We start from the raw sequence: 26,579 nt of genomic DNA on the forward strand, positions 1-26,579 counted from the left end.
CCCAGTCCAGAGCCTTATGTGGTACACCACTAGTGACTGGTCTCTGTTCCGAATAAATCTCATTTACAACCACATTCTGATATCTAGCCAACTGCATATCCATTGAACCACCCAAGGGTTAAGTCCTAGCTTGTACAACTTTTGTATTAGATCATTATGTGGAACTGTATCAAATGTTTTGCTGAAATCAAGATATGCCATGTCCACAGCACCACCCTGGTCCAAAACATTGGCAATATAGTCAAATAATCAGATTTGTCTGAAATGATCTTCCCTCAGTAAAGCTATGCTGCTTTGGGTCCAGCAAGTGGGGTAATTTTTAGGTGATCAACTATCCTTTTCAGGAGTGATTCCATTACCATTACCTTCTAAGGCAGTGGTTCTCAACCTGGGGGTCGAATGATGATTTGCCAGGGTCACCGAACACTGGGCTGTTCCTGAAGCCCGCAACGCTCTCCCAGCCTTTTTGCGGCCGCCCAGCAGGGCTGTTTCTGGAGCCTGGGGCCGCCCACTTAGCCTCTTCGCAGCCGCCCATTCAGTTCACGGCATGGCTGGGGGGCAGAGACTAGAGGTCAGCTGACTGGTGAGGAATGTGAAGTGGCAGGGGCTGAAAGAGACCCTATTTCCTGATTTCGGCATAGGTGTCACTGCTATGAGACACCACAAAGTCAGAGACACAGTGAAGCCGGAGACCTTTGATTATAGTTGCTATTAAAAGTCCCCACTTCAGTTCTCAGATCAGCAAATGACTTTGTTTAAGAGCACCTAAGTTGGCTGATCAGAACTCCCCCACCAAGGAGTAAGAGAAGGAATAAAAATAGAGAATACATGGAAGGGAGAGGAAAGAGGGGGAGGAACAAAGAAAAACGGGAGAGAAAGAATAATGCCGCGTGCACAATCGATCGGAAATTCCGACAAGCAAAGTCCGATGTAAGCTTTTGGTGGGAAATTACTTGTCTTGCCTTGGGTGCTGACAACCCACGCTATAAAAATTATTTTACGGTTAGGGGTCCCCACAACTTGGGAAATTTTATCAAGTGGTCACGGCACTGGAGAGGTTGAGAACCACTGTTCTAAGGCAATACGTGCAATGTCAGCCCACAGCTGTCATCATTTCCATAAATAGGAGAAGTAAGTGTTACTAAACCCAGGACCCTGCACTCACTAGCTGGTCTCCCACAGTACACAGAACATGGAAATGCAATTATTTTAGTAAATATAAACAGCTAAATACCTTTTCTCATCAGCATTACATAGCAGTCTTATGAGTGACTGGTTAAAGTTTGTAGGAGGAGTTTTCATTCTACTATGATTGTCCTATGAGGCCGCGGGACCCCTGACCCTCTGCCTGGACAGTTCTGATTGGCCTTGTACTGATCACATGCACCCTCCCAAGAAAAAATAAACTCTCTACCAATACACACCAAAGTGACTTCAAAGGCTCTGTTCTATCAGGAGATGGATAGTGGACGGTGGAAGGGGAGGGTCAGAAAAGACAGAATGAAACAGCCTTTTTTACACAATACAGAGGATTAAACCCTTAGGTTCCACAGTGAGTATAACAAGCATGATTTACTGCATATACAGACTGATTTTACTGTTGTGGGTTTAGTATATTTGTATTATCTTTTAGCCATACAGCAGTGAGCATAAGCCTGAATTAAGATTTAGGCAGAAAAAAAGTTTACTTTTAATATGCCTTACCATACGTGACTTCCAAATATTTCCAATATGACTTGAGATCATTCACAAGATGCTCCCGTGTAGTTCTGGGCTGATCCCTCACTTTTCCAGACCAAGGGCGATTGATGGTAATTTTGTATTTTTTCTGTTCGCGAATATTCGCTCCAACTGTTGTCTCCTTCTCACCAAGCTTCTTGCCAATGGTCTTGTAGCCCATTCCAACCTTGTGCAGGTCTACATTCTTGTCCCTGGTGTACTTTGAGACAGCTCTTTGGTCTTGGCCATGATGGTGGGTTTGAATGGAAGGAATATTGTAAGGACAGATGCCTTTCATACACATAACAAGTTGTCATTAGGAGCGCCTTCTTAAATTGACAGGACTAATCTGTGTACCACATTAGCACATACTGTAGGCAGTCTGCAGGAGCCAGAAATATTGTTGGTTGGTAAGGGATCAAATACTTATTTTACATTTGTATCATTTTTTTTTTCTGGATTTTTGGTTGATATTCTGTCGCTATTATTTAAAATACACATATGATATAGACACTTAATTTCGTTGTAAGTGGGCAAACTTATAAAATCTGCAAAGGATCAAATAATTATTTTCCCCACTGTAAGTGTGTATACAAGAATGTGGATAAGCAAGGTACAAATCATGATGTTTGTTTATTTTCAAGGAGAGCCATTCTGCAAAGCCTCCTATTTACACTGAATCCAACTTTAAAACCGTGCAAAATCACTTGAAATCACACAATTTCAAAGCAACTTCAGGTGTATTCTGACTGACATCTGAGCGACTTCCTGCACAGATGTCTATGCAAGTTGCACCTGGAAAAAAAAAAAAAAAAGGCCAAAAATAACATAGGAACTTCTTTTTCAAACTGATGCAGCACACCAAAGTCAGCATTTCTATTATTTGACAGTTCCATTGCCGACAATAGGCTGAGACTTGTTAAAGCGGATGTCCCCTGAAAAAAAAAAAAAAAGAAAAAAAAAAAAAAAAATGAAAAAAAAAAAAATGAAAAAAAAAAAAAAAAAAAAGGAATAAAAAAAAAAAAAAAAAGGAAAAAAAAAAAAAATTAAAAAAAATAAAAAGGAAAAAATAAAAAGTTAAAAGCCAGCAGCTACAAATACTGCAGCTGCTGACTTTTAGTATTAGGACACTTACCTGTCCTGGAGTCCAGTGCCGTCCGCAGCAGAGGACGAGTGATCGCGTGTCACTCTGCTGCCCCCACCGCCATCCTCGGTGAGGGAACCAGGAAGTGAAGTGCTCCAGCTTCACTGCCTGGTTCCCTACGGCGCATGCATGAGTCGCGCTGCGCCGTGCTGTCTGGTTCCCGCTGTGTTCTGGGAGCCAAGTGTTTCCCAGAACACAGCGGGGGGGAATGGGATCCGATGTCCTGCCCGCATACTGTGTGGCCGGAAGTGGGTGCAAATACCTATCTGCACCCCCCTCCCCCCTGAAAAGTGTCAAATGTGACACCGGAGGGGGGGGGGGGGTTTCCAATGAGCGAGAGTGGAGGTGCAGGGTGGAGCTCCGCTTTAATGGACCTGTCAAATCGCATGACAGTTCGCACTGGTGTGAACGGTGGGTACATTTTCCAAACCAGTTGTTTGCCTAGTGCCATGGTCAATTCAAACTACAAAAAAAAAAGGGGGGGGGGCCTGCCTGGTGGCAGAAAAATATCAGACATACATTGTTACCAAGGTGTAGACTCCAATGGGTGTAAATAAAGTAGCTTCAGAAGGAACAGCATATCAAATCCAATATTATCCCTCAAACTGCCAAGTTGAATGCTTTTCACGCAGAGTACATCTTTTTGCAAGTTTGTAAATGGCCCTCGTAAAAAAATTATAAAAGTGGCTCTACCCAACACAAACAATCCAGTCTGGTTCCCAGCAAGCAACTTTGTAAAAAAAAAAAAAAAATTTAGACAATCTGCTAAGCTCCTTGATGGAATACAGCCATGCTGCTTAGGTTTTGCCATGCACTTACATTTCTCGGATTAATGTTAAAAATCATTGAAAAAAAAAATATATATAACGGTATATGTTTTTGTTTGTTTTCTTTTTCACTAAAAGGAATTCATTTGTGAAGTTGAATGTATAAAAAAAACTTTAAAATTCAATACAGCCAACACCATTTTTTTTTTGCTTGCCATTTAGTCAGAACACCAAATACAACCAACTGTTTCCTTAAAAAATTCCTAACCCATGCAGTAAACTGTATGAAATAAAAAATTTCCAGAAAAAGTTCTGGTTGCATTCCAGTCAACCACAGCTGGAAATATCCAAGATCTGTTCTGCAGCCAAACTGAAATCGCTTTTACAGTAAAGTTATTTTAGTATGTTGTGTGTCTCTAGGACTACAGGCTATTCAATTCACCCCATGCACAGCTGCATTGGGCTCACCACACAGTTGGGTGTGGATCATTTTTGCGGTCACACAAAAACTGGAGAGAAAGCCAATGAAAACTGCTACATGCACAGTTTCGGAAGTCTCCTAGGCCAGGCTGGGGAAATCGGGATCACCAAAATGCCTTCCACCCACATCCTGCAAAGCAGATGAGGTAGAAGCTGCAGTGGCAGAAAGGCCTAGATGAACCACTTGAGGACCGCCCACCCGCAGACGGCCTCCCCGCACAGGCAAAGTGATGTACCGTATGTCTCTGCCTGCTTCTGGCGATAGCCATATCCCTGGAGTCTCTGAGGATCAAGGTAGATATTCAAACTCATCGTTTAATGGCCGTTCAATTATCATACAGGATTTATATATAGCGTCAGTTTGTACAGAGCTTAACAAAATGAAGGCAGACATTACAATTTGTGAGCTCCAACAAGCATGGTCCTCCGATTCCTCTTGTACCAATCTAGGAGGGAGGGTCAATCGATAAAGAAGGTAATAGTTGCGGGGAATGAGCAGATGGAGAAAGTAAAACAGTGTATTAGTTAGAAGCAGGATAGGCTTCTATAAAGAGAAGGGGTTTCAAGGAGCATCTAAATATGTATAGATTAGGGAACCGTCGAACAGATTTGGGGTAGGAAGTTCCAAAGGATGGAAGAAGCTCTGGAAAAATCCTGGAGGCGAGCATGTGAGGCGGTGACAAGGGTCAACAGGAGGTCATGGGAGGACAGAAAAAAGCAGCTTGGTTAGTATTTTACCAGTTCAATGTCTTTCTCCCCGCCCCCTCCCTTTTTTTGGGACACTCCTATCCTTTGCTGCTGCTGTGGGATACAATGTTCTTTAAAGGCCTCAACATGTTTGTTGCAGTCATCTCTCCAATATGTTTATACTGGTGGTAGCTGCAAGGACTGGAATCCAAATCCACAGACATGTCTGAACCCATTGGCTTGATTTTTTTTATGCAAGAATAGGACTGCCATGTTTAACTATTATAAGTGAGCATGCATGTGTTCTAGATATGTGTGCATACATACTCTATCTCTCAAAAGTGAGTACACCCCTCTAATTTTTGTAAATAATTTTATTATACCTTTTTTATGTGACAACACTGAAGAAATGACACTTTGCTACAATGTAGTGAGTGTACAGCTTTTATAAACAGTGTAAATTTGCTGTTGACTACTGCCTTGCTAAAGAAGCCGAGGGTAAATGCGATAGACTGGCCAAGCATGTCGCCAGACCTAAACCCCATTGAGCATCTGTGGGCATCTTAAAATGAAATGTGGAGGAGCGCAAGGTCTCTAACATCCACCAGCTCGGTGATGGAATGGAAGAAGACTCCAGTGGCAACCTGTGAAGCTCTGGTGAACTCCATGGCCAAGAGGGTTAAGGCAGTGCTGGAAAAAACTGGCGACCACGCAAAATATTGACACTTTGGGCTCAATTTGGACATTTTTACTTAGGGGTGTACTCTCTTTTGTTGCCAGAGGTTTAGACATTAATGGCTGTGTGTTGAGTTATATGACAGCAAGTTTATTGTTATACACTCACTACTTTACATTGTAGCAAAGTGTCATTTATTCAGCATTTTCACATAAGATATAAAATATTTACAAAAATGTGAGGGATGTACTCACTTTTATGAGATAGTGTGTGAGTGTGGGGGGGTATTAGAAGGTACATTTTATCCATATGCACCCCTGTCCCCCTTGCTCTTTGCCATTGCAAGAGTATTATTATACTATATTTTGTTGCAGACCCCCTTTATCTGCTACTTTTCCAACCACATTTCTAGATCTGCATTGCCTTAAATCATTGTTTGGGGGATCATACCCTGGATCCCTGTGTGGAACATCTGGAGCCTCAGAACACCCTCCTGGGAGTGGGATCTTTCCAACCTTGGCTGATGAACAATGCTTATAGACATAGGACCTGTGCTGATGGTTCAGTATGTCCAAGACCATTTTCCAACTTAGAGCATTTCTTTTTGAACTATGAATATGTTATAGCCTCTGTTTCGATATTTAACCACGCCATGTTCTGTTATAGAATGCTTTGATATTCAATTTGAAAATTTCCCCTGAAGAAGGGATTTAAGTTTCGTCCTAAAAATGTATCTGAACATACATGTCTTGTTTTAAACACAGTGATATATACACCATTTTTTTTTTCTATGTATCTAAATAAAAAGGTGTATTTTTATATTACCTTGGTTTATATATGTGTAGACGTTAAAGTTCCAGTGTACCCATTTACAAACCTGGTTCTGGTTTTAGGGCACACGCATGCGAAGCAGGGATGAGAAACTTGGAGATCCAGTAGTAAAAGCAGCACACATAGTTAGGCACACATTTAACTTCTCGATTGCCCTAGATGTTAACCCCTTCCAGCCAGTGTCATAACTACAGTGACAGTGTTAGCACTGTATTAATGTCACTAGGGTTGTTCCGATACCAGTATATCGGTATCGGGACCGATATAGAGTATTTGCGGGAGTACTTGTACATCTTTAGTGCAAAGACTGTAGAGGCATAATCATCATTTAAGAAAAAATGGAAGCTATGTTTGGCTGGAAGGGGTTATGCCTGTAGTTGTCTTTTTTGCCAGTGTCCAATCACCTGAAGGTGGCATAACCCTATCATAATGAATAAGAAGATATACTGTGTCCTGGGATGAATAAAAAAAAAAAAATAAACAGAATGATGCAGTGTAGATCTAAAAAACACTTACACACCCCAAGAACAAAGATTCAAAAACTGCAGGTTTCCTTCACTCTTCTATTACTTTATTTCTCCATCGATAGTCTTCTAGAAGCATGGTCTGCATTTGAGAATATGTTCCACAATGGGATGTATGAAAAAGGAGAAGGATAACCGACAACCATAAAATTTATTACAAAAAATGTCAAAATACCTAAAAAGGGACAACGGTTTGTTTTCATAGAATCTCTGCAGAAGTTTCGGTGACAATCTGAATATCCATGGGGATAACGCATACATCTCACCACATTTAGGCATTTTCAGGGTTTGAAGGATAATTACTACTCTAGTTAGTACTGTCTTCATGATATAATTAGAACAAACCCCTTTTTATGGAACACATTATTAACAGGCGCCCCATATCTTCTTTCTGTACAAGCAGATCTAAAAGAATAAGTAAAAACCAACAGGGTGAAGAAATGTACAATGGCCAAAAGTCCATTAGGAGACCCATCATCCACCTCAGTCCTCAAACCACTTGCTTCTTTTAACTGGAGCGGCTGCATTAGGTTTCCCCAGGATCTTGCGCTTATATTGTTCCACCAGCTGATTAAATCGAGTCTCTGCTTGGTTTCGCTTTGGCTGCTGCTTCTTAGGTGGTTTCTGCAAAACACAGACATTGGCATTATTGGAAATGAGAGATCTATTTAACCACTTGCTTACTGGGCACTTAAACCCCCCTCCTGCCCAGACCAATTTTCAGCTTTCAGCGCTCACTCTTAGAATGACGACAATTGCACGGTCATACAACACTGTACCCAAATGAAATGTTTATCATTCCCCCCCACAAATAGAGCTTTTTTTTTTTGGTATTTAATCACCTCTGCACTTACTTTTTGTTGAAAAGAAAAAAAAAAAAAAATACAAAACCGTTTTATATTTTGGTATAAAATTTTGCAAACGGGTAATTTTTCTCCTTCATTGATGTTCACTGATGAGGCTGCACTGGTGGGCACCGATAGGCACCGATAGGCAGCACTCGGACCTGTCATTAGGCTATAGCGCGGACTCCTAGTGGTTAAGCAAACTGAATTTGTGTTCACTTCCAATTCCTAAACTGTTTATTACTGTACATAAAAACATAATGGATCAGATCTCTTAAAGCAATTTAATGCAAGGTACTGTGCATCTTTAACATTGAACAGAATTTACATTCCTTTAACCACTTCCATACCGGGTCTATTCTGGCACTCCTCTCCTACATGTAAAAATCATATTTTTTTTTGCTAGAAAATTACTCAGAACTCCCAATCACTATATGTTTTTTTTAGCAGACACCTTAGGGCAGTAATGGCGAATCTTGGCACCGCAGATGTTTTGGAACTACATTTCCCATGATGCTCATGCACTCTGCAGTATAGTTAGGCAACATGGGAAATGTAGTTCCAAAACGTCTGGGGTGCCAAGGTTTGCCATCACTGCCCTAGGGAATAAAATGGCGGTCGGTGCAACTTTTTAGCTTGTACGGTATTTGCGTAACAATTTTTCAAAAGCGTTTTTTCATGAATTTAACAAAACTGTATAATGTGAAAGATAATGTTATGCAGAGTAAATGGATACCCAACATGCCACGCTTTAAAATTGCAAACACTCACGGAATGGCGCCAAACGTCAGTACTTAAAAATCTCCCTAGGCTACGCTTAAATTTTTTTTTTACAGGTTACCTGTTTGGAGTTAGAGGTCTAGTGCTAAAATTATTGCTTGCACGCCAACGCATGCGGCGATACCTCACATACGTTTACATATGTGGGTGGGACTTGCGTGGGCATTCGCTTCTGAGCACGAGCTACTGGGGACAGGGGCGTTTTACTTTTTTTTCCTATTACAAGGAATTTGCCTACAGAGCGTATGCGTTAGTGGTTTTACTGGCTGTATGTACAGTAAATATCTCCTAAAACGGTGCACGTTTAGGAGATATTTACACTTGCCCATCGGTAAGCCTATAGGTAAAGAGATGGAAGTTTACTTCCACTTTAAGACAAATAAGAGGTTCACAATAAAAACATGAACAAGTTTGCAAAGTGTTCTAACTCACAACAGCAGCCACGTTTCATTGGATTAAAGCCAAACCACTATAACTGCTGCAGAACCTTCTTGTTTAATATCATACCTGAGTATCCGACGATTTTATCCTTTGCTGTTGCCGACTCTGCTGGTGAGATTTTGGCTTCTTTGACAACATCTGCTGAAGCTTACCCTTGTCACGTGCTCTGAAATAAGAGACCAAATATCCTCTTAATGTGTTTTAAAGGCACACAAATGTCCGTAAGGCCAATCAGGAATGCAGAAAAGATTTTAAAAATACATTTGGTATAACTGCAACCAATCCAGCTATGCAAAGAGTTTACTGACCCCCTTATAGGCCAAAATTAGCAAAGATCAACCGCCTACAGCTGCTGTCTGGTCAGTTTAGAGCTCAGAGTGAAATATTCAGTCTTCGTTGGCAGACAAATAATTATACAGAAATGGACACCCAGGAAAGGTGGTCTTTAGAGCATTAAATGCTTTCTCTGACAACAGAAACATAAAGGACCACAGGACAGAGTAATGCACCAGTCTTACCTTATTTTAGGTCCTGAATGGGATGGCATATGTAAAACTTTTCTCCTTTTCTTTCCATCTTCAAGCTCTTCATGTTCAAGTTCCTCTTTCGTTTTGAATCCAGACCAAGAAACAGGCCGTGATGGCTTTTCTTCCTGTGTTTCTGCTGCCAAGTCTTTACCGTTACCAGCCGTTTGTTTCCGTTTGATGGCTTTTGTTGCAGAGGAGTCAGTTGGCGGTACTTTATTGAGAGGTGCCTTCCCAGATGAGGCTTTTGCATTTTTTCCCACTATTACCTCCTGTTTAAGATTTGCCTTCCCTCCAGCAGCAGCTTCAGCGCCTTCAGCACACTTTCGCTGATTCTTCTTCGAGTTACCTTGAACTGGCTGTGCCTGAGGGGTGCCTAAAGCTTGTGCCTTTGCCTGCTTCTGTCTCAATATCTCCTGCATGCACAAAGCACAACTCTTAACATTTCTAATACATCACAGTTACAAGCAACAAATGCATTCCAGAAAGTAGGCTCAGTTGTTTCATTTCAGATATACAGTGCAAAGCACCAAGATGGCTATGGACCTAAATAGGACAGTTAGAGCTACAGACAGGATTGAAAAGATTCCACCCGCAAATTTGTTATTTATTTTTTTAAAAGTCAGCAGCTACTAACACTGTAGCTGCTGACTTTTAATAAGGACACTTACCTGTCCTAGGTGCCCGCGATGATGGGCCCCTGACAGCAATCACTCGGTCCGGCACCTCCATCCTTACTAAGGCAAACAGGCAGTGAAGCCTTAGGGCTTTACTGCCCATTTCCTACTGTGCATGCGCGACTCGCACATCGCTTTGTGAATGGGCAGCTGCCTCCTGGGATACACACAGTTCCCAGAAGGCAGCGCACCCCATTCACCAGAAGACACTGTGACGGAGGACGAAGAAGAAGAGGACCGCGGTGGAGGTGTTTTTCCTTCCAATTTTTTTTCTTCAGATTTTAGGTAAAAAAATAAAATAAACACACACACACACACACACACACACACACACGTGGAACTCCACTTAAAGGTATGACTCTCAGTTGCCTTATACCTTAGCATGCATGATCCCATGGAGGAATGGACAGACAACTACTAGCGCTGCTTGACTTGGGAGCCTGTAAAAGCATTGCACCAGCGATCAGCAAATCATAAGTGCAATGCCAGGAACCTGCAGACCCGTACCTCCGATACTAGCAGGCAGTTACTGAACGGCAGGAAGAATAAACTACAAGCCATTAGAAGAGGAGGCTGACCGTACTTGTCTATTCAGTCACAGAACTGTGAATGGATGACGGAGCCCCGCACGGCCACGCTGTTTTTTATTTTACTGTATATACACTCGAGTAGAAGTCGAGTTTTTTCAGCACTTTTCGTGTGCTGAAAATGCCCCCCTCGACATACTCGTTACCTTTTTGTGCCTGATCTTCTGAAATTTGGGGACGCAGTAGTGGCTCGCACACATGTAGCCCCATTCTTCCTCTACAAGTGTGCAGTTTGTTGTCCAGGGGACCTACGGCCGGGGAGCACCGATTTTTTTAAAGCCGGGCGCCCCTTTCATAAACTCCCATGTTAAACGGTAATTTCTCCGGGTGAATTTGTGGACCCGGTACCGGCCGGGCGTAGGTCCCCTGGACCCCAAACTTGCCATACATGTAGACCCACTCTTCCTCTACCGGTGTGCAAAGTTTGTTGTCTGGGGAACCTACCGCTGGGGAGCACAGATTTTTTAACCCTTCCATAGACTCCCATGTTAAACGTCAGTCAAGGCATGGGCACAGTGAGGAAAAGTGAGGCACAGTGAGGCATGCAGATGGACACCCTAAGCTTATACTCGAGTCAATACATTTTCCCATTTTTTGGGGGGATAATTGCCTCGGCTTATATTCGGGTCAGCTTATAGTCGAGTAAATTTTTTTTATATATATATATATATATATATATATATATATATATATATATATATATATATATATATATATATACACACACACACACACACACACACATATATATACATATATATACATACACACACTATATATATATATATATATATATATATATATATATATATATATATATATATATATATACACATACACATACATACACACATATACACACACACACATATACATACATATATACACACACACACACACACACACAATTCTCACCAGACTGCGCTGTGCTCTTCTTTCCTTTAGTTTAATTTTATTCAGGTCCTCGAGGGAGAATTCCACGATTGGTCTCTGGAAATAAAAATATGCACACTATAACATCTAGAATTTACACTGTTTTCTGGCCGGTAGCAAAACAATTTGTTTATCAAATACATGTAAAAAAAAAACACATTGTTAAACTGCATATAAAAAAGTCCAAAAACTCATTTAGTTTTGGACAGAGTGGAGAAGGATTAGAATTATTGTTGGGTTTTTACTGCTATCCAGTAATCCATAAGAGATTTTCCCTCCTTTGTTGTTTATTTTTAATATGGAGCAAGCACACCCTATATAGCTAAAAGTTTTTTTTTTTTTTTTTACAATAAATCAGCATAAAACACTATTAATTTATTATCAGCACTGATGGATTTATTATTTTATGTATTGATACAAGCATTGATTTTATTTTTCGCCCGAATATATAGCCCCCCCCATTCTATATATCACTAATACACAATAAAAAAATATCCAAGTATAAAATATTTTTGCTGTATAATGACTGATGTGATATGACATACGTGAATATTTGTACCCATTAAAGAATTGTGCTTTTATGCTGAATACCACTTCATTGTAAAAGCATTCTCAGTAAGTGGAATATCTGTATCTATTATATAATTGTGCTTTTACACTGAATACCATTTATTGTAAAAGCATTTTTGACAAGTGCGGTGCTTACTCTAGATATTTAAAACTATTGAACTAACAGGTTGATACACTGTGGAGGGGTTGAAGTGCCATAAAATTATTTTATTGTTGACTACAAGCTAGTGCAGATATTAGTGTGTAGCGCTTTGGAGCAAATTACTGCCGATAGTGGTTTACCCAAGAGAAAGCGAGAGAAAATCCGCAACAGGGACAAAAATTGCACAGGGATTCCCATACTCTACTAAAGGAAATTTTTATTTGTGTCTGTGCTGCTCAGGAAGGCGTACCAAACAGCAGTAAAAACCTGCCAGAGGTACCAAACTCCTTTCCAAATCCAAAAGCTAAGAAAAAAAAACAAAAAAAAACACCCCACACACACACACCTTAAAGCATGGGTCGGCAACCCATCAATCACGGTCCACCTGTCGACCACATGCAGACCGCGAACAGGTTCCTGTGTCGCCAACCCCCATCTTATATGTGCCAGTCCTCACTCCCCTCCAGTCCCAGCCCCCATAGTCCGCTGCACATTTTATGTCCCAATCTCTCTCTACCTCCCGCTTCCATCCTTCTCCGCCGTGATCGGTGAACAGCGGAGACTGGAAGGAAGCACAGCTCAGGACAGAGGGCGTGGGGGGGGAGCTGGCCAAATGAACATTTTTAAACTGGCGATTGGTTGCTAGAACACAGAGTGGTCCTAAACAACCAATCACTATCTTGCGAATATGAAAAACACTGCCAGCTCCCATCCCCCATCCAGAACTGTGCTGCCTCCCAATCTCCACTGTGGAAACAGGTAAGACACTGCTATAGAGGGGGGGGGGGAGGTTACCGCTATAGGGGAAAGGGAGGGCAGAAAACACCCCTGGGTTGGGCGGTGGAGGTGATGTGAAGGGGGCAAAGGACGCAGTAATTGGCAGGGTCACCACCATAGCAGTGTCCCCCACCACCTTCATATCATATCTTTGTGCGCAACACACCCCTAAACCCTGCATTGTGAGCGCAACGCACTCCTGCTCCCATGCATTCTGAGCTTAGCCCATTCCCAATCCCTGCATTATGAGTGTAATGCACTGGTGAACTCTGCATAACACTCCTAAACCCTGCACTCTTAAAATATTTTTACTCAGAACAAAAAAGAATTACATCAAAAAAATAAAATAAGTCAGTCTGTGCCCTGTGATCTTGGACTTCATCAATGTTATTCAAGTAGATAGCCATCTCTCAAAGGTTGCTTACCCCTGCTTTAAAGGCTATAAAACAGGGTTTACATCTTCCCTTTATTAGCAATCTCTACGATTATTAAACAAAGATTTATATAGTGCAAAGTTAGCACAGTGCTTTACAATATAAAAGGAGGACAGTACAGTTACAATACAAGAGTGTTAGGATGGTCCTGCTCACAGAGCCAACAATCTAATATATTTAGGGCACATACAAGCCAATTCAAATGCACGTACCCATGCACTGCACTAAAAAAACAAAACAAAACAAAAACGAAACCATCAATTGTAAGCTATGCTACCTTCATAATAAAAATACATAAACAAGGTAAAACATTACCTTCACTTTAATCACTTTGGGTGAAGGATATTTGGTGCGTGTTTTACGGTTAGAAGTGAAGCACCATGTCAAACACAAGTTAATGGACATTTAGGGGATTATTTCCGAAAGGAAAATCCACTTTGCACTACAAGTGCAAACTACAAGTGCAAAATGCACTTGGAAGTGCAGTCGCTGTAAATCTGAGGGGTAGATCTGAAATGAGGGGAAGCTCTGCTGATTTTATTATCCAATCATGCAAGCTAAAATGACGTTTATTTTCCTTGCATGTCCACCTCGAATCTAAAGGGACTGCAAGTGCACTTTCAGTGCAATTACAAGTGCAGTTTACACTTGTAGTGCAGCGTGGGATTTGCCTTTAAGAACCCCCTTATTGTGGCATTTGATAGACTTTGGTTAGAATAATAATTCCAACACTGTATTAGAGAATTCACGTCTGTGTTTGCAATTTTCATTTAGATTTTTGTGTGCTACTGTGATTATTAGATTGATATTGGTAATATTTCCCCTCGTTTATGAATTCTCATCCTGCTTCCTACTTATCTTGCCTATATCCAGAAAACTGAGTAGGGATGCATGTATGACATTTAGAAAGAATGGGCCAGATCCACAAAGAGCTTGGCGTAACGTAAAAATTCCCATTTAAGTTACACTGCCTTAAAATTTCTACCCAAGTGCCCGATCCACAAAGCACTTACCTAGAAATTTTCGGCTGTGTAACTTAAATTCCGCCGGCGCAAGGCGTTCCTCTTCAAATGGGGGCGATTCCCATTTAAATTAGGCGCGCTCCCCGCGCCGGCCGTACTGCGCATGCTCGTGACGTCATTTTCCTGATGTGCATAGCACGAAATTACGTTACGCCGAGCTTTGTGGATCGCGCCGGGTCAATAAAGTTGTGTCGGAAAAAAAAAAAAAAAAAAAAAAAAAAAAGATACGGCGGGAAAAAAAATTTTTAAAACAAAAAAAAAAACGCGTCGCTGGACAGAAGGGTCTGCTTTTACAAGGTGTAAACAGTTTACACTTTGTAAAAGCAGCCCTAATTTTACGATTGCAAACTAAAACTTACGGAGAAAAAACGAAGCTGAAAAGCTTTGCGGATCTCCGTAAGTGCTAATTTGCATACCCGAGGCGGCATTTCGACGCGAAATGCCCCCAGCGGCGGATGCGGTACTGCATCCTAAGATCCGGCAGTGCAAGTCCCTTACACATGCCGGATCTTCTGTCTATCTCTTGGAAACTGATTCTGTGGATCAGTTCCAAAGATAGAAACAGGGATACGCCGGCGTATCAGTAGATACGCCGGCGTATCCCTTTTGAGGATCTGACCCAGAATTCCTACTTGACATAATTGCTGCAAAAGACTGCTATAATAAAAGCTTTATAGCGCAAATAGATCCAATATTAATAAAAATAAATAAAAAAAAGTGTACGTCTAGAGCCTCACCTTTTTCGGTCCAAAGAGATCTGGATTATTGTTGATCTGTCTCAGAGCTGCTAGGGCATGTTCGTGATCACTGAAATCCACAAAGGCAAAACCTAGAGACTGCCCCTTCTGATTTCCAGGCAAGCCTTTCAAATCTCTCATTACACGACACTAAATGAGAAAAAAAAAAGTGAAAGAAAATAAAATGTAATATATAATTCTTCATAATTGAAAACTAAAATGTAAGGCAAGGATTACATGTGCGCATTCAATAAACTCTCGTTTGCTACATTTTAGGTGCAGCATTCAACAAGTAAATTGTCTACATGAAAGATTGTGCCACAAGTAAAATGCATTAAAAAATAAAAACATAATGCAAAAAAAAGGTATTTATGATTCCTAAAGGGACTTATCCCCTCCCCCAACAACAGTACTAAAAAGTAATGGGCCAGGCTGGAAATATATGCAGCGTTTCAATACCATTTTCCACGGTCCAAGCTGTCCAGTAAAGAAAAACATACCTGTAGTCATTGCTTATGATTCTGAGGGGTTTTTTTTGTGGCAGCGGGTGCAGGGAGAAGATCCCCGACCCACTGTCACAACACTGACTGGGGGGGGATGTGTTGCAGGGGCTGCTCAGTTAGTAACAAGTTACACCCTAAATATGGGTGTAACATGTAACTAAAAAGTTGAACTTATCCATTGAGACACATAGTCAAAACTCCCACTGCATACCACATAGCAAAGGTAAATAAAATGTCAAATTACGTGAAGTTTAAAGCTCCACTCCGGGATTCAAAGAATATTTGGTGTAACGATGAGTTTGCCCCAATTCAGTTTACTTACCTCTTTAATTTTAACAGATTTATCTCCACCTGCAGCAGAATAAAACAACTGTCGCAACTTTTTGTCATCCACAGATTTAGGAATGTTGTGAACACACAGACGGGTCTTTGAAACAAAAATGTTCTGGCTCTTTAACTTCTGGCGTTTTATCTCTTCAAACTGGAAAAAAGATAAAATAATAATGATAAACATAATATATGGTTTTCCTTTCAGTACTGCATAAATACATGTATAAAACAATCCTAAACAGTAATACTCAGCAGCAGCCAGATGATTGCACTTTAACCACTGGGCACTTAAGCCCTTCCTAACCAGACCAATTTTCAGCTTTCGGTGCTCTCACATTTTGAATGACAATTACTCAGTCATACAACATTGTACCCATATGAAATTTTTGTCAGTTTTTCCCCACAAATATAGCTTTCTTTTGGTGGGATTTAATCACTGTTGTTTTATTTTTAGCGCTATAAAAAAAAAAAATCTGTAAAAAAAATAATGTTTTCTTCGTTGGTTATTAAAATTTAGCAAATTAGTAATTTTCCTTCATACATTTTGGCCAAAATTTATACTGCTAAATATCTTTGGTAAAAAGAAGTATATTATTTGGTCTTTGTGAAAGTTATAGAGTCCACAAGCTATGGTGCCAATATCTGAAAATGTATCACACCTGAAGTACTGACCCCAACATGCCAGAAAATTACAAATACCCCCCAAATGACCCCTTTTTGAAAAGAAGACATTCCAAGGTATTTAGAAAGAGGCATGATGTGTTTTTTGAAATTTTTCACAAATTACACCCCAAAACACATTCTGCAATTACTCCCGAGTATGGCGATACCACATGTGAGACTTTTACACAGCGTGGCCACATAAAGAGGCCACGCTGTCACGGTCAATTCTGACATTTCTCTCCTACATGTAAAAATCAACATTTGCTAGAAAATTACATAGAACCCCAAAATATTATGTATGTTTTTTTTAGCAAAGACCCTAGAGAATACAATGGCAGTCGTTGCAACTTTTTACCTCTCACAGTATTTGCGCAGCAATTTTTCAAACGCTTTAAAAAAAAAAAATGGCGCCAAACTTTGCTACTTAAAAATCCCCATAGGCCACGCTTTTTAATTTTTTTACTGGTTACATGTTTAGAGTTATAGAGAAGGTCCAGGGCTCGAATTATTGCTCTCGCTCTAACGTACGCAGTGAATCCTCACATGTGTGGTTTGAACAGTTTTCATATGTGGGAGGGACTTACGTATGCGTTCGCTTCTGCAGGCAAGCACACGGGAACAGGGGCACTTTATTGTTCATTTTACTTTTAGTTTCACACTCCCCCCCCCACACTTTTATTCCCATTACAAGGAATGTAAACATTCCTTGTAATAGGAATATGGCATGACAGTTTTTTTTACAGTAAGACATGGGGTCAATAAGACCACACATGTCACCTCTAGGCTGGGAAGCCTGAAATAAAAAAAATAAAAAAAAAATTATATTAAAAATACAATCCTGGCTTCGATCGTAGTGGTGAGTCGGTAGAAACATCCTGCACAAAGTCAAGGACCTCATATGACGGCCTGCGGGCAGGAAGCGGTTAAGACGCATATTTTAACACAAAGTTGTCCATTTATACAAATATTTCTAACACATAGCAATGTACATACCAAAAATGACACCCCCAAATAGATTCTCCTACTCCTAAATACAGCGATACCACATGTGTGAGATTTCCACAGCCTGGCCGAGTACAGCCAAGTATGGCTGGGTATTGCAGAGCATGGAGGAATGGAGGGCTGGATCTGTGACTGCAATTGTCACAGAGCAGCGCTGTGGGCACTACAGATCCAGCCCACAGCGCTGCTGCCACCGATCTCTCCCATTCTCCTCTCACACTGTACCGATTAGTACACAGAGGGGAGAGAGGAACCGGTGTCATGTTTGTTTACAAGTGATCACTCTGTCATTTGACGGAGCGATCACGTGGTAAACTGCCGATATCAGCGGCCATTTACCGTGATCCGCAGGGTCCGCCAGGGACACTCTCGTGTGCACACCCTTGTGGGCGCAATTCTGGGAGGCCGTCAATGTACGCCCTCCCAGAATTATTGTGCCGCCTTGAAGTCGTCATTCGGCTATGGGCGGGTCGGCAAGTAGTTTAAAGAAAAGAAAAAAAAAAAAGGCCCGACTGCCACGGACAACACAAACATTTTGTAAATAAACCTGCATAGTAATGGTCCATGCCGTTACTGTATTATTTATGCTTACCCGAGTTCTTTTGGCCAGATCTTCTGGACTCAATTCCTCAGCAGCTTTTGTTCCTGCTCGAATCACTGTTAAGAGTTTAATTCAATGTTACACAAGTACAAAGTCATTCATGTCTATTAAGGGGTCATTCTAGTTAAAATAAAAATGTTAAAATAGGAAACTGGTGAAGGTTTAGGTACAACCAATTATGACTGCACTTTCCTACCACTTTTTTTCCAGTCACTCACCCAACGCCCATGTAAATTGTGAATGGGCTTACACAAAGTAAAACACCTAACCTATTAAGGCTGGGTTCACACTGAAATCGAAAGCATCTCACAGCAGCGGTCCGAGGCCCCCGTTCTCTGTTTCAGGGATGAATTTCTGCCCGAATTCAAACCTGAAAATGGAGGCAAAAGATATCCAGGACCCCTGTGCAATCCGCTCCGCAGCCACCCCGGAGATTTGTGAACTGACTCCATTGAGAGCCAGTCATGGTCTCCTGTCATGCGAATTGGATGAAAAGAAACACACATCCAATTCACAATAGGGTGAACCCAGACTAAAGAAGACAAGAACTCAAGAACGAAACCAACAGGGATTCCTTAAAAATATGGGAGTACCGGACAAAGGTTTGTCAAGCTTTTGTAACTTGCCTTTAATGAGCGTCAAAACATGCAGAGGACATGTGAGTAGTATTTTTAAACATGCGTCGAATGCACGGCAAACACGAACAACTCACATTAAAGCTATAGGCGGGTTGGTCAAGTGTCAGTATTTTAAGTGTGAACAAGCCCTAAAAACAGATTTTTTTCTTTTTTTTTTTTTACATGTTCTTTAATGGAAACCAGGCTAAATCAGAGTCGAAGTTTAAACAGATTATATTTAGCTTTATCCAGTTCCTCCAACCCTTCACCAACATGCCGATTACATTTTTTTTTTTTAAATGTTAAACTTTAAAAAAATAAAATAAAAACACACACACACACACACACACACACACACACACACACACACACACACCTTTTCTTTTTATTACATCATCACCGGGTATCTGTGCTACTCTAGAAAATGTAAGCAGATTATGGCTGGTGAGTAGGAATGAGCCCGATGTTAGAGTCAAACATCGGTGTTTGCGGCAAATTCAAAAGCCAGGGAACACCCTTTAAAAGTCTATGGGAGAAATCAAAAGTGCTCATTTTAAAAGGCTTATATGCATGGTATTGTCATAAAAAGTTTGGGGACCTGGGTCCTGTATCAATGAAAAAAAAAAAAAGTTTTTTTCGGGAGCAGTGATTTTAATAATGCTTAAAGTGAAAGAATACAAGTGAAACATTGCTTTAAATTTCGTACCTGGGGGTGTCTATAGTATGCCTGTAAAGTGGTGCATTTGTCCCTGTTTTAGAACAGTCCCTGCACAAAATGACATTTCTAAAAAGAAAAAAGTAATTTAAAAACTCATCGTGGCTATAATCAATTGTCGGGTCCCAGCAATACAGATAAAAGTCATTGGAAAAAAAAACGGCATAGTTTTTTTTCAATTACTTTTATCTGTATTGCCGGGACCCGACAATTCATTATAGCCGCGAGTAGTTTTAAATGACTTTTCCTTTAGAAATGTCATTTTGTGCAGGGACTGTTCTAAACAGGGAAAAAGGCACCACTTACAGGCATACTATAGACACCCCCAGGTAAGAAATTTAAAGGAATATTTCACTTTTATTGTTTCACTTTAAGCATTATTAAAATCACTGCTCCCGAAAAAAAACTTTAAATAAAAAAAAAAATTTGCATTGATACATGTCCCCTGGGGCAGGACCCGGGTCCCCAAACACTTTTTATGACAATAACTTGCATATTAACCTTTAAAATTAGCACTTTAGATTTTTCATGTTCGTGTCCCATAGACTAACTGCATTCAAACAAGTCATTTGCCTGTTCTGCTGCAAACCGAACCAGGGGGTGTTCGGCTCATCCCTACTGGTGAGGTGCTGTACATGGCTTCCCCAAGCATTAGGAGTAGTTATGCAAATATGAAAATGCCTTTGTGTGTGGTAATGTGCCTAGGAAAATGTTTCCTTTCAGACTTTTTTTCATGTAATCCACCACCCTAGCCCACATGTTATACCAAGTCTCCACGACTGAAAGAACTGAAATTCTAGGAATAAAAAAAAAAAAAAAAAGGCAGTCAAGGGAAAGAGACGCTGGAAAAAAAATAAGAAAAATAAATAAAAAAAGCTTACACGTTGCTGGATGTCCTCCAGCCAGGAAATTTGGCAAGTAGGAAAGGAGGGGGGCACTGTACAAAATAGAACTAGAGGCTACATTTGTCAGAAAGTGCTAAAGGGCTGCTTGAAGTGTGCACAACCCGCAGTGTTCACACATAGATGGGATACTCACATCCTTCTCTTGCCAGATACAGATTTCTTGTCCCTGTGGGTTTCTTGACCTTCTGACGTAGTTTCCCAGCTTCCTCCCTGCTCACAGCAAGATCCACCATCAGCTTCCTCCCAGCCAGCATCAATCCTCCATCCTGAGCAATAACAAAAAGTCAATAGAAATCACTGTAAACAAAAATGGCAAAGAGCCATTTAATATCAGTTTCACATGTAAGTCAACTTGTTAAAGCGGAGCTCCACCCTAAAGTGGAACTTGTGCTCATCGGAACCCCCCCTCCGGTGTCACATTTGACACCTTTCAGGGGGGAGGGGGGTGCAGACACCTGTCTAAAGACAGGTATTTGCACCCACTTCCGGCCACACAGTCTGCGGGTAGACTGCGAGCAGGACATCAGATCCCGTCCTCCCCGTTGTGATCTAGGAAACACACAGCTCCCAGAACACAGCGGGGACCAGTGAGCACACGACTCGTGCATGCGCTGTAGGGAACCGTGCAGTGAAGCCGGAGCACTTCACTTCCTGGTTCCCTCACCGAGGATGGCGGTTGGGTCAGCAGAGTGACGAGCGATCGCTCGTCCTCTGCTTCCGACGGCGCCGGACTCCAGGACAGGCAAGTGTGCCAATATTAAAAGTCAGCAGCTGCAGAATTTGTAGCTGTTGGCTTTTAAAAAAAAATTCGGTGGACATCCTCTTTAAGGGCGTATTAAACTAATTTATTCGCCTTCTGCTCTAAATGTTTTGTTTGTTTTAGTCCACACATCCATCTTTAATTTTCCTCAATTTTCATATGTTGTATAAGATATGAACTACAGGCGAGTTGTAGGAGACCAGCTGCCATACCTCAGATTCATCCTTGGCAGCCACTAGACATTTCTCTACAGATTCTTTATCCACAAACTGGACGAAGGCACAACCTTGGAAAAAAAAAAAAAAAATTAAATATAAAGAGTTGTCATCATAAATTACAAAGCTTTAGTGCTGTACTTCTCTCTACAACAGGGATTTGCCAGAAAAGGCTGACATTGATGTACAAAGAAAGTAAAATAAAAACTGCTGTAACTGATTCAGTAGCCTGAATCTACTGAGATGTAAGCATGCCGCAGTACCCTGGACCGACGGGTTCACATCTACTGATCTGAAACCTGCCCATGTGCAAGCCAATTTCCAGCTTTTCTGTCACTTTAACTAGTTTGGACCACAGTTACATACGGCATACAGTGAGTGAGTGAGAAACTTGTAAAGTGCAACACATGCGAACTGCATCATACAGCCTTTTATTCCGGCTATGAGACGTAAACATCCCATTACACACCTGGAACAAAACTCGAACCAGGGTGAGCGGTGCTCAGCCATTCATAGACAACCTTGTATTCGCTGAATGAATGAATACCAAGTTTTCTGATTGTGGAAAGTAGATGTTACAATGTGTCTCAGCCAAATATAGGAAGCGTTGTATTCAATACAAAGCTGCCTATAAAACAACTCAATTTTGCTTTTGGTGTGGAAAGTAATGTTCACATACTTCAGTATGTATAACCGTGTGCAGCTGGGGTGCACATGTTTGTGTAGGAAATAGTTTGGGTTAGCTTGGTCCAAATGAACTAGTTAAAGAGGTAGTAAACTTATTAAAATGCAAAATCCACTGACAGGTAGGGCTTTTATAAGAGACGAGACCCTAGACGTCCCTTCTGTCATAAACCTCCCCCCTGCCAGTCAGCCAGTAATGTGATCCAAGCCGCACATGCGCAGCTCAGACCACATTTACTGCACGCTCTGCATGCTGTAGCAATGTAACTCCCATAGTGTGATGTTCCGCTGCCTGGTCATTCAAATGGCTGAAGATTCTGAACACAGAAGGAAGACCGGGTGAAGATGGAAGCACAGGAGAAATGTGACAACACAACACTGAAAGGTTCCGTTTGTAGGCAAGTCTGTCATAATGTACTAGTTTGCAGTGCATACTGGTATATTATGACCTACACCTGCACAGGGATGCTTTAATTTTATGAACACTTCAAAGTTATATTAAATCCCCCCCAAAAAAAACATATTGCAGCTTACCATTTTTTAGATGTGGGGGCTGCATTTGTTTTAATTTTTTTAGCCCCCTACTTCGACAGAATTAGCTTTGTTAATTTAAACTTCACAACTCTTACCAAAACAATGTAAACCCATGATGTCATACAGACCTGCATAGCAAAATCAGCACTGTACGCTGGCTACATAACACAGCCTTTAAACAGTCAACCGGAGGGTAAATATAAATGTCTGTGGATGTTACAACTACCCATATATAGTAGCCTGTTATCCATGGTCCGAATGGTAACATAATGTTGGTGGATTGACATTATTTACTGTATGTGGTACCCCAACATCCCTGGACCTTCTGTTAACTTCCAGATGATAGCCGTCATGTGTGGCCAGAGTACATTTACAAAAGTCTTCCTATATGCATTGTTAACCACTTCCCGCCCGGCCTATGGCCGATTTACGTCCGGGAAGTGGTTATGAAATCCTGACAGGACGTTCTAGAACGTCCTGCAGGATTTCATGCCGCGCGCGCCCGTGGGGGCGCGCATCGCGGCGATCGGTGATGCGGGGTGTCAGTCTGACACCCTGCATCTCCGATCTCGGTAAAGAGCCTCCGGCGGAGACTCTTTACCACGTGATCAGCCGTGTCCAACCACGGCTGATCACGATGTAAACAGGAAGAGCCGTTGATGGCTCTTCCTCACTCGCGTCTGACAGACGCGAGTAGAGGATAGCCGATCGGCGGCTCTCCTGACAGGGGGGGTTCGCGCTGATTGTTTATCAGCGCAGCCCCCCTCGGATCGCCACACTGGACCACCAGGGATGCCCACCCTGGAGCACCAGGGTGGGCAAAAAAAAAAAAAGCCAGAAAAAAATAAATAAATAAATAAGTCTAAAAAATAAATAAAAAAAAAAAAGCATAAAGAAAAAAGATGCCAGTCAGTGCCCACAAATGGGCACTGACTGGCAACCTGGCAAAAATCAGTGCTGCCACCCCAGTGTCCATCAGCGCCACCCCAGTGTCCATCAGCGCCACCCCACAGTGCCCATCCATGCCCATTGCCCACCTATCAGTGCCCATCTGTGCCACCCATAAGTATCCATCAGTGCCGCCCATGAGTGCCCATCAGTGCCGCCTATGTGTGCCCATCAGTGCCGCCTATGTGTGCCCATCAGTGCCGCCTATGTGTGCCATCAGTGCCGCCTATGTGTGCCCATCAGTGCCGCCTATGTGTGCCCATCAGTGCCGCCTATGTGTGCCCATCAGTGCCGCCTATGTGTGCCCATCAGTGCCGCCTATGTGTGCCCATCAGTGCCGCCTATGTGTGCCCATCAGTGCCGCCTATGTGTGCCCATCAGTGCCGCCTATGTGTGCCCATCACACCTCATCGATGTCCATCAGTGCCATCTCATCGGTGCCCATTAGTGCCATCTCATCGGTGCCCATTAGTGCCGCCATATCAGTGCCCGTAATTGAAAAGAGAAAAAACTTATTTACAAAAAAATTAACAGAAAAAAATAAAAACGTAATTTTTTTTTCCAAATTTTCAGCCTTTTTTTAGTTGTTGCGCAAAAAAAAAAAAAAAAAAAAAAAAAAAAAAAAAAAAAAAAAATCGCAGAGGTGATCGAATACCACCAAAAGAAAGCCCTATTTGTGGGGAAAAAATGACGCCAATTTTGTTTGGGTACAGTGTAGCATGACCGCGCAATTGCCATTCAAAGTGCGACAGTGCTGAAAGCTGAAAATTGGCTTGGGCGGGAAGCTGCGCAAGTACCTGGTATGGAAGTGGTTAAAGTGAATGAGGATTCAGGGAAACTATATAACCCTTACTCATCCACGTATAAGGGGAGATATCCAAGAGCCCCCTTGTCCTAAAAGGGATCTTCCAGAATAGATTTGATTTTTAGAGGGGAACCCTAGGCCAAGACTAGGTTCATACTCCTGCAACTTAAGATTCGATTTGTGAGACCCAAAGTCGCAGGACATGCAAAATGCCATGCATCTAGATGAGACATTCCAATTGACACGGCTGAAGTCGCTGCGACTTCAGAAAAGGTTCCTGCACTACTATGACCCGACTGAAACATGGCTTCAATGCCAGAGAGTGTAAAAAAGTCACTTCAAATCTGTATCAAAGTCGGACTCCAAAGTTGCACTGAAAATCATGCGACTGGAGTGGGCTAGTGTGAACCGAGCCTTAAAGAGAAAGCGCTTTTGGTCATACTGTTTTTTTCTGTCTCACAGGAGTGCACTTGCTTGTACTCTCCTGTGACCCAGAATCAGCTGCAAGCAGGCTAAACTTAAAGCCGTTCTCCACCCTAAAGTGAAGTCCCGCTGATCGGAACCCTGCCCCCCTCCGGTGTCACATTTGACACCTTTCAGGGGGGAGGGGGGTGCAGATACAGGTATTTGCACTCACTTCCGGCCTGGCATTCACGGGCAAAAGATGGGCATTGCGTCACATCCCGTCGCGCCCCCCCCCCCCCCCCGTTGTGTGGTGTGAACACTCGGCTCCCAGCACACAGCGGGAGCCAATCGGCTGGCGCGGCGCGACTCGCGCATGCGCCGTAGGGAACCGGGCAGTGAAGCCACAGCGCTTCACTTCCTGGTTCCCTCAGTGTGGATGGAGGGGGGAGCAGCAGGGTGACGAGCGATCGCTCGTCCTCTGCTGCTGACGCTGCTGGACTCCAGGACAGGCAAGTGTCCTAATATTAAAAGTCAGCAGCTGCAGTATTTGTAGCTGCTGGCTTTTAATTTTTTTTTTTGGCGGAACATCCGCTTTAAACACAAAAAAGTAATAAACAATTTTCACAAACTGATGAACCTTAAAGTAACATTTAAATCTCTATGTATGCAATATTAAAGCAGAGTTCCAATCAAGTGTGGAAGAAAAAGAAAGTCAGCAGCTACAAAAACTGTAGCTGCCGACTCTTAAAAAAAAGAGCCACTCGCCTGTTCCACGATACAACGGTGTGATCACCCCAGTCAGTCTCACCCGCTGTCTTCAGTCCCCGGCATCTTCACCCAGCTGTGATATCTTACACGAGTCATGCTGCGCAACTTGAGTGGTGGATACAGTTCTCTGGGACCCGTCAGTGTCCCAGAAGACTGCAGGGAGGGAGAACCTCCACTTGGAATGAGAATGGGAAGCAGGTACTTGCTCCCCCCAGTCCCCACAAAAGTGCCAAATGTTCAAGAGGAGCGGGAAACGAGTCCTTAAAGCGGAATTTCCCCTTTTGGGTGGAGCTCCGCTTTAAAAAAAAAAAAAAAGGTGTAACTTCTATTCTAGAGGGCGGCTACATTCTTTCTTCATGATCCCACTGTATCACTGTATGTAGGATGTCACCACCCTCTCTTGCTCACTCCCGGCACTATAGGATTTGTATTGTGAATAGAGCAGTGCACAGGACCAGTAATAACTTGCGCTGCTCATTCCAAACAAACAGAAGTTAGGGGGAAATGGAGAAGTTCAGCAGCTTACTAATGATAAATTTATTAAAAGGCTATTAAGTAGTGGATGTGTATAGATTAGAGAATAAGCATATCATTTAGTGCCACGTTAACATTGTCCCCGAATCACTGTACAGGAATAGCCTATGGTACATGACTAGCTTGGTGTAAATACATTTAAAAGTTAGTGTGCAAACCTTTGGAGTGCTCTGTGTCAGGATGAACCACAATGCGGATATATTTTATATTTCCAAATCTGAGCAGCAATTCCTCCAGGTCTTCCTCCTCAGAGTTAAAAGACAGGTTCCTAAAGGTCAAAAAAGGTCATATAT

General features: G+C 42.0%; 1 protein-coding gene across 1 annotated transcript in view; it reads right to left on the bottom strand.

Annotated features, from left to right (window-relative positions):
- Positions 1-6,853: 6,853 nt before the first annotated feature.
- RBM28 (RNA binding motif protein 28) overlaps positions 6,854-26,579 on the bottom strand; it is a 39,990-nt gene continuing 20,264 nt past the window's right edge. The window contains exons 10-19 of the mRNA XM_040343215.1: positions 26,445-26,554; positions 21,606-21,679; positions 20,767-20,899; positions 18,388-18,452; positions 16,123-16,281; positions 15,298-15,447; positions 11,598-11,672; positions 9,413-9,834; positions 8,961-9,060; positions 6,854-7,452 (exon numbers count right to left, since the gene is read on the bottom strand). Of these exons, the coding sequence (XP_040199149.1) occupies positions 7,312-7,452; positions 8,961-9,060; positions 9,413-9,834; positions 11,598-11,672; positions 15,298-15,447; positions 16,123-16,281; positions 18,388-18,452; positions 20,767-20,899; positions 21,606-21,679; positions 26,445-26,554 (1,429 nt within the window). The 3' untranslated portion in view covers positions 6,854-7,311. The remainder of the gene's footprint in view (positions 7,453-8,960; positions 9,061-9,412; positions 9,835-11,597; positions 11,673-15,297; positions 15,448-16,122; positions 16,282-18,387; positions 18,453-20,766; positions 20,900-21,605; positions 21,680-26,444; positions 26,555-26,579) is intronic.

This window comes from Rana temporaria, chromosome 3 (genome assembly GCF_905171775.1).
Source record: "Rana temporaria chromosome 3, aRanTem1.1, whole genome shotgun sequence".
NCBI classification, from domain to species: Eukaryota; Metazoa; Chordata; class Amphibia; order Anura; family Ranidae; genus Rana; species Rana temporaria.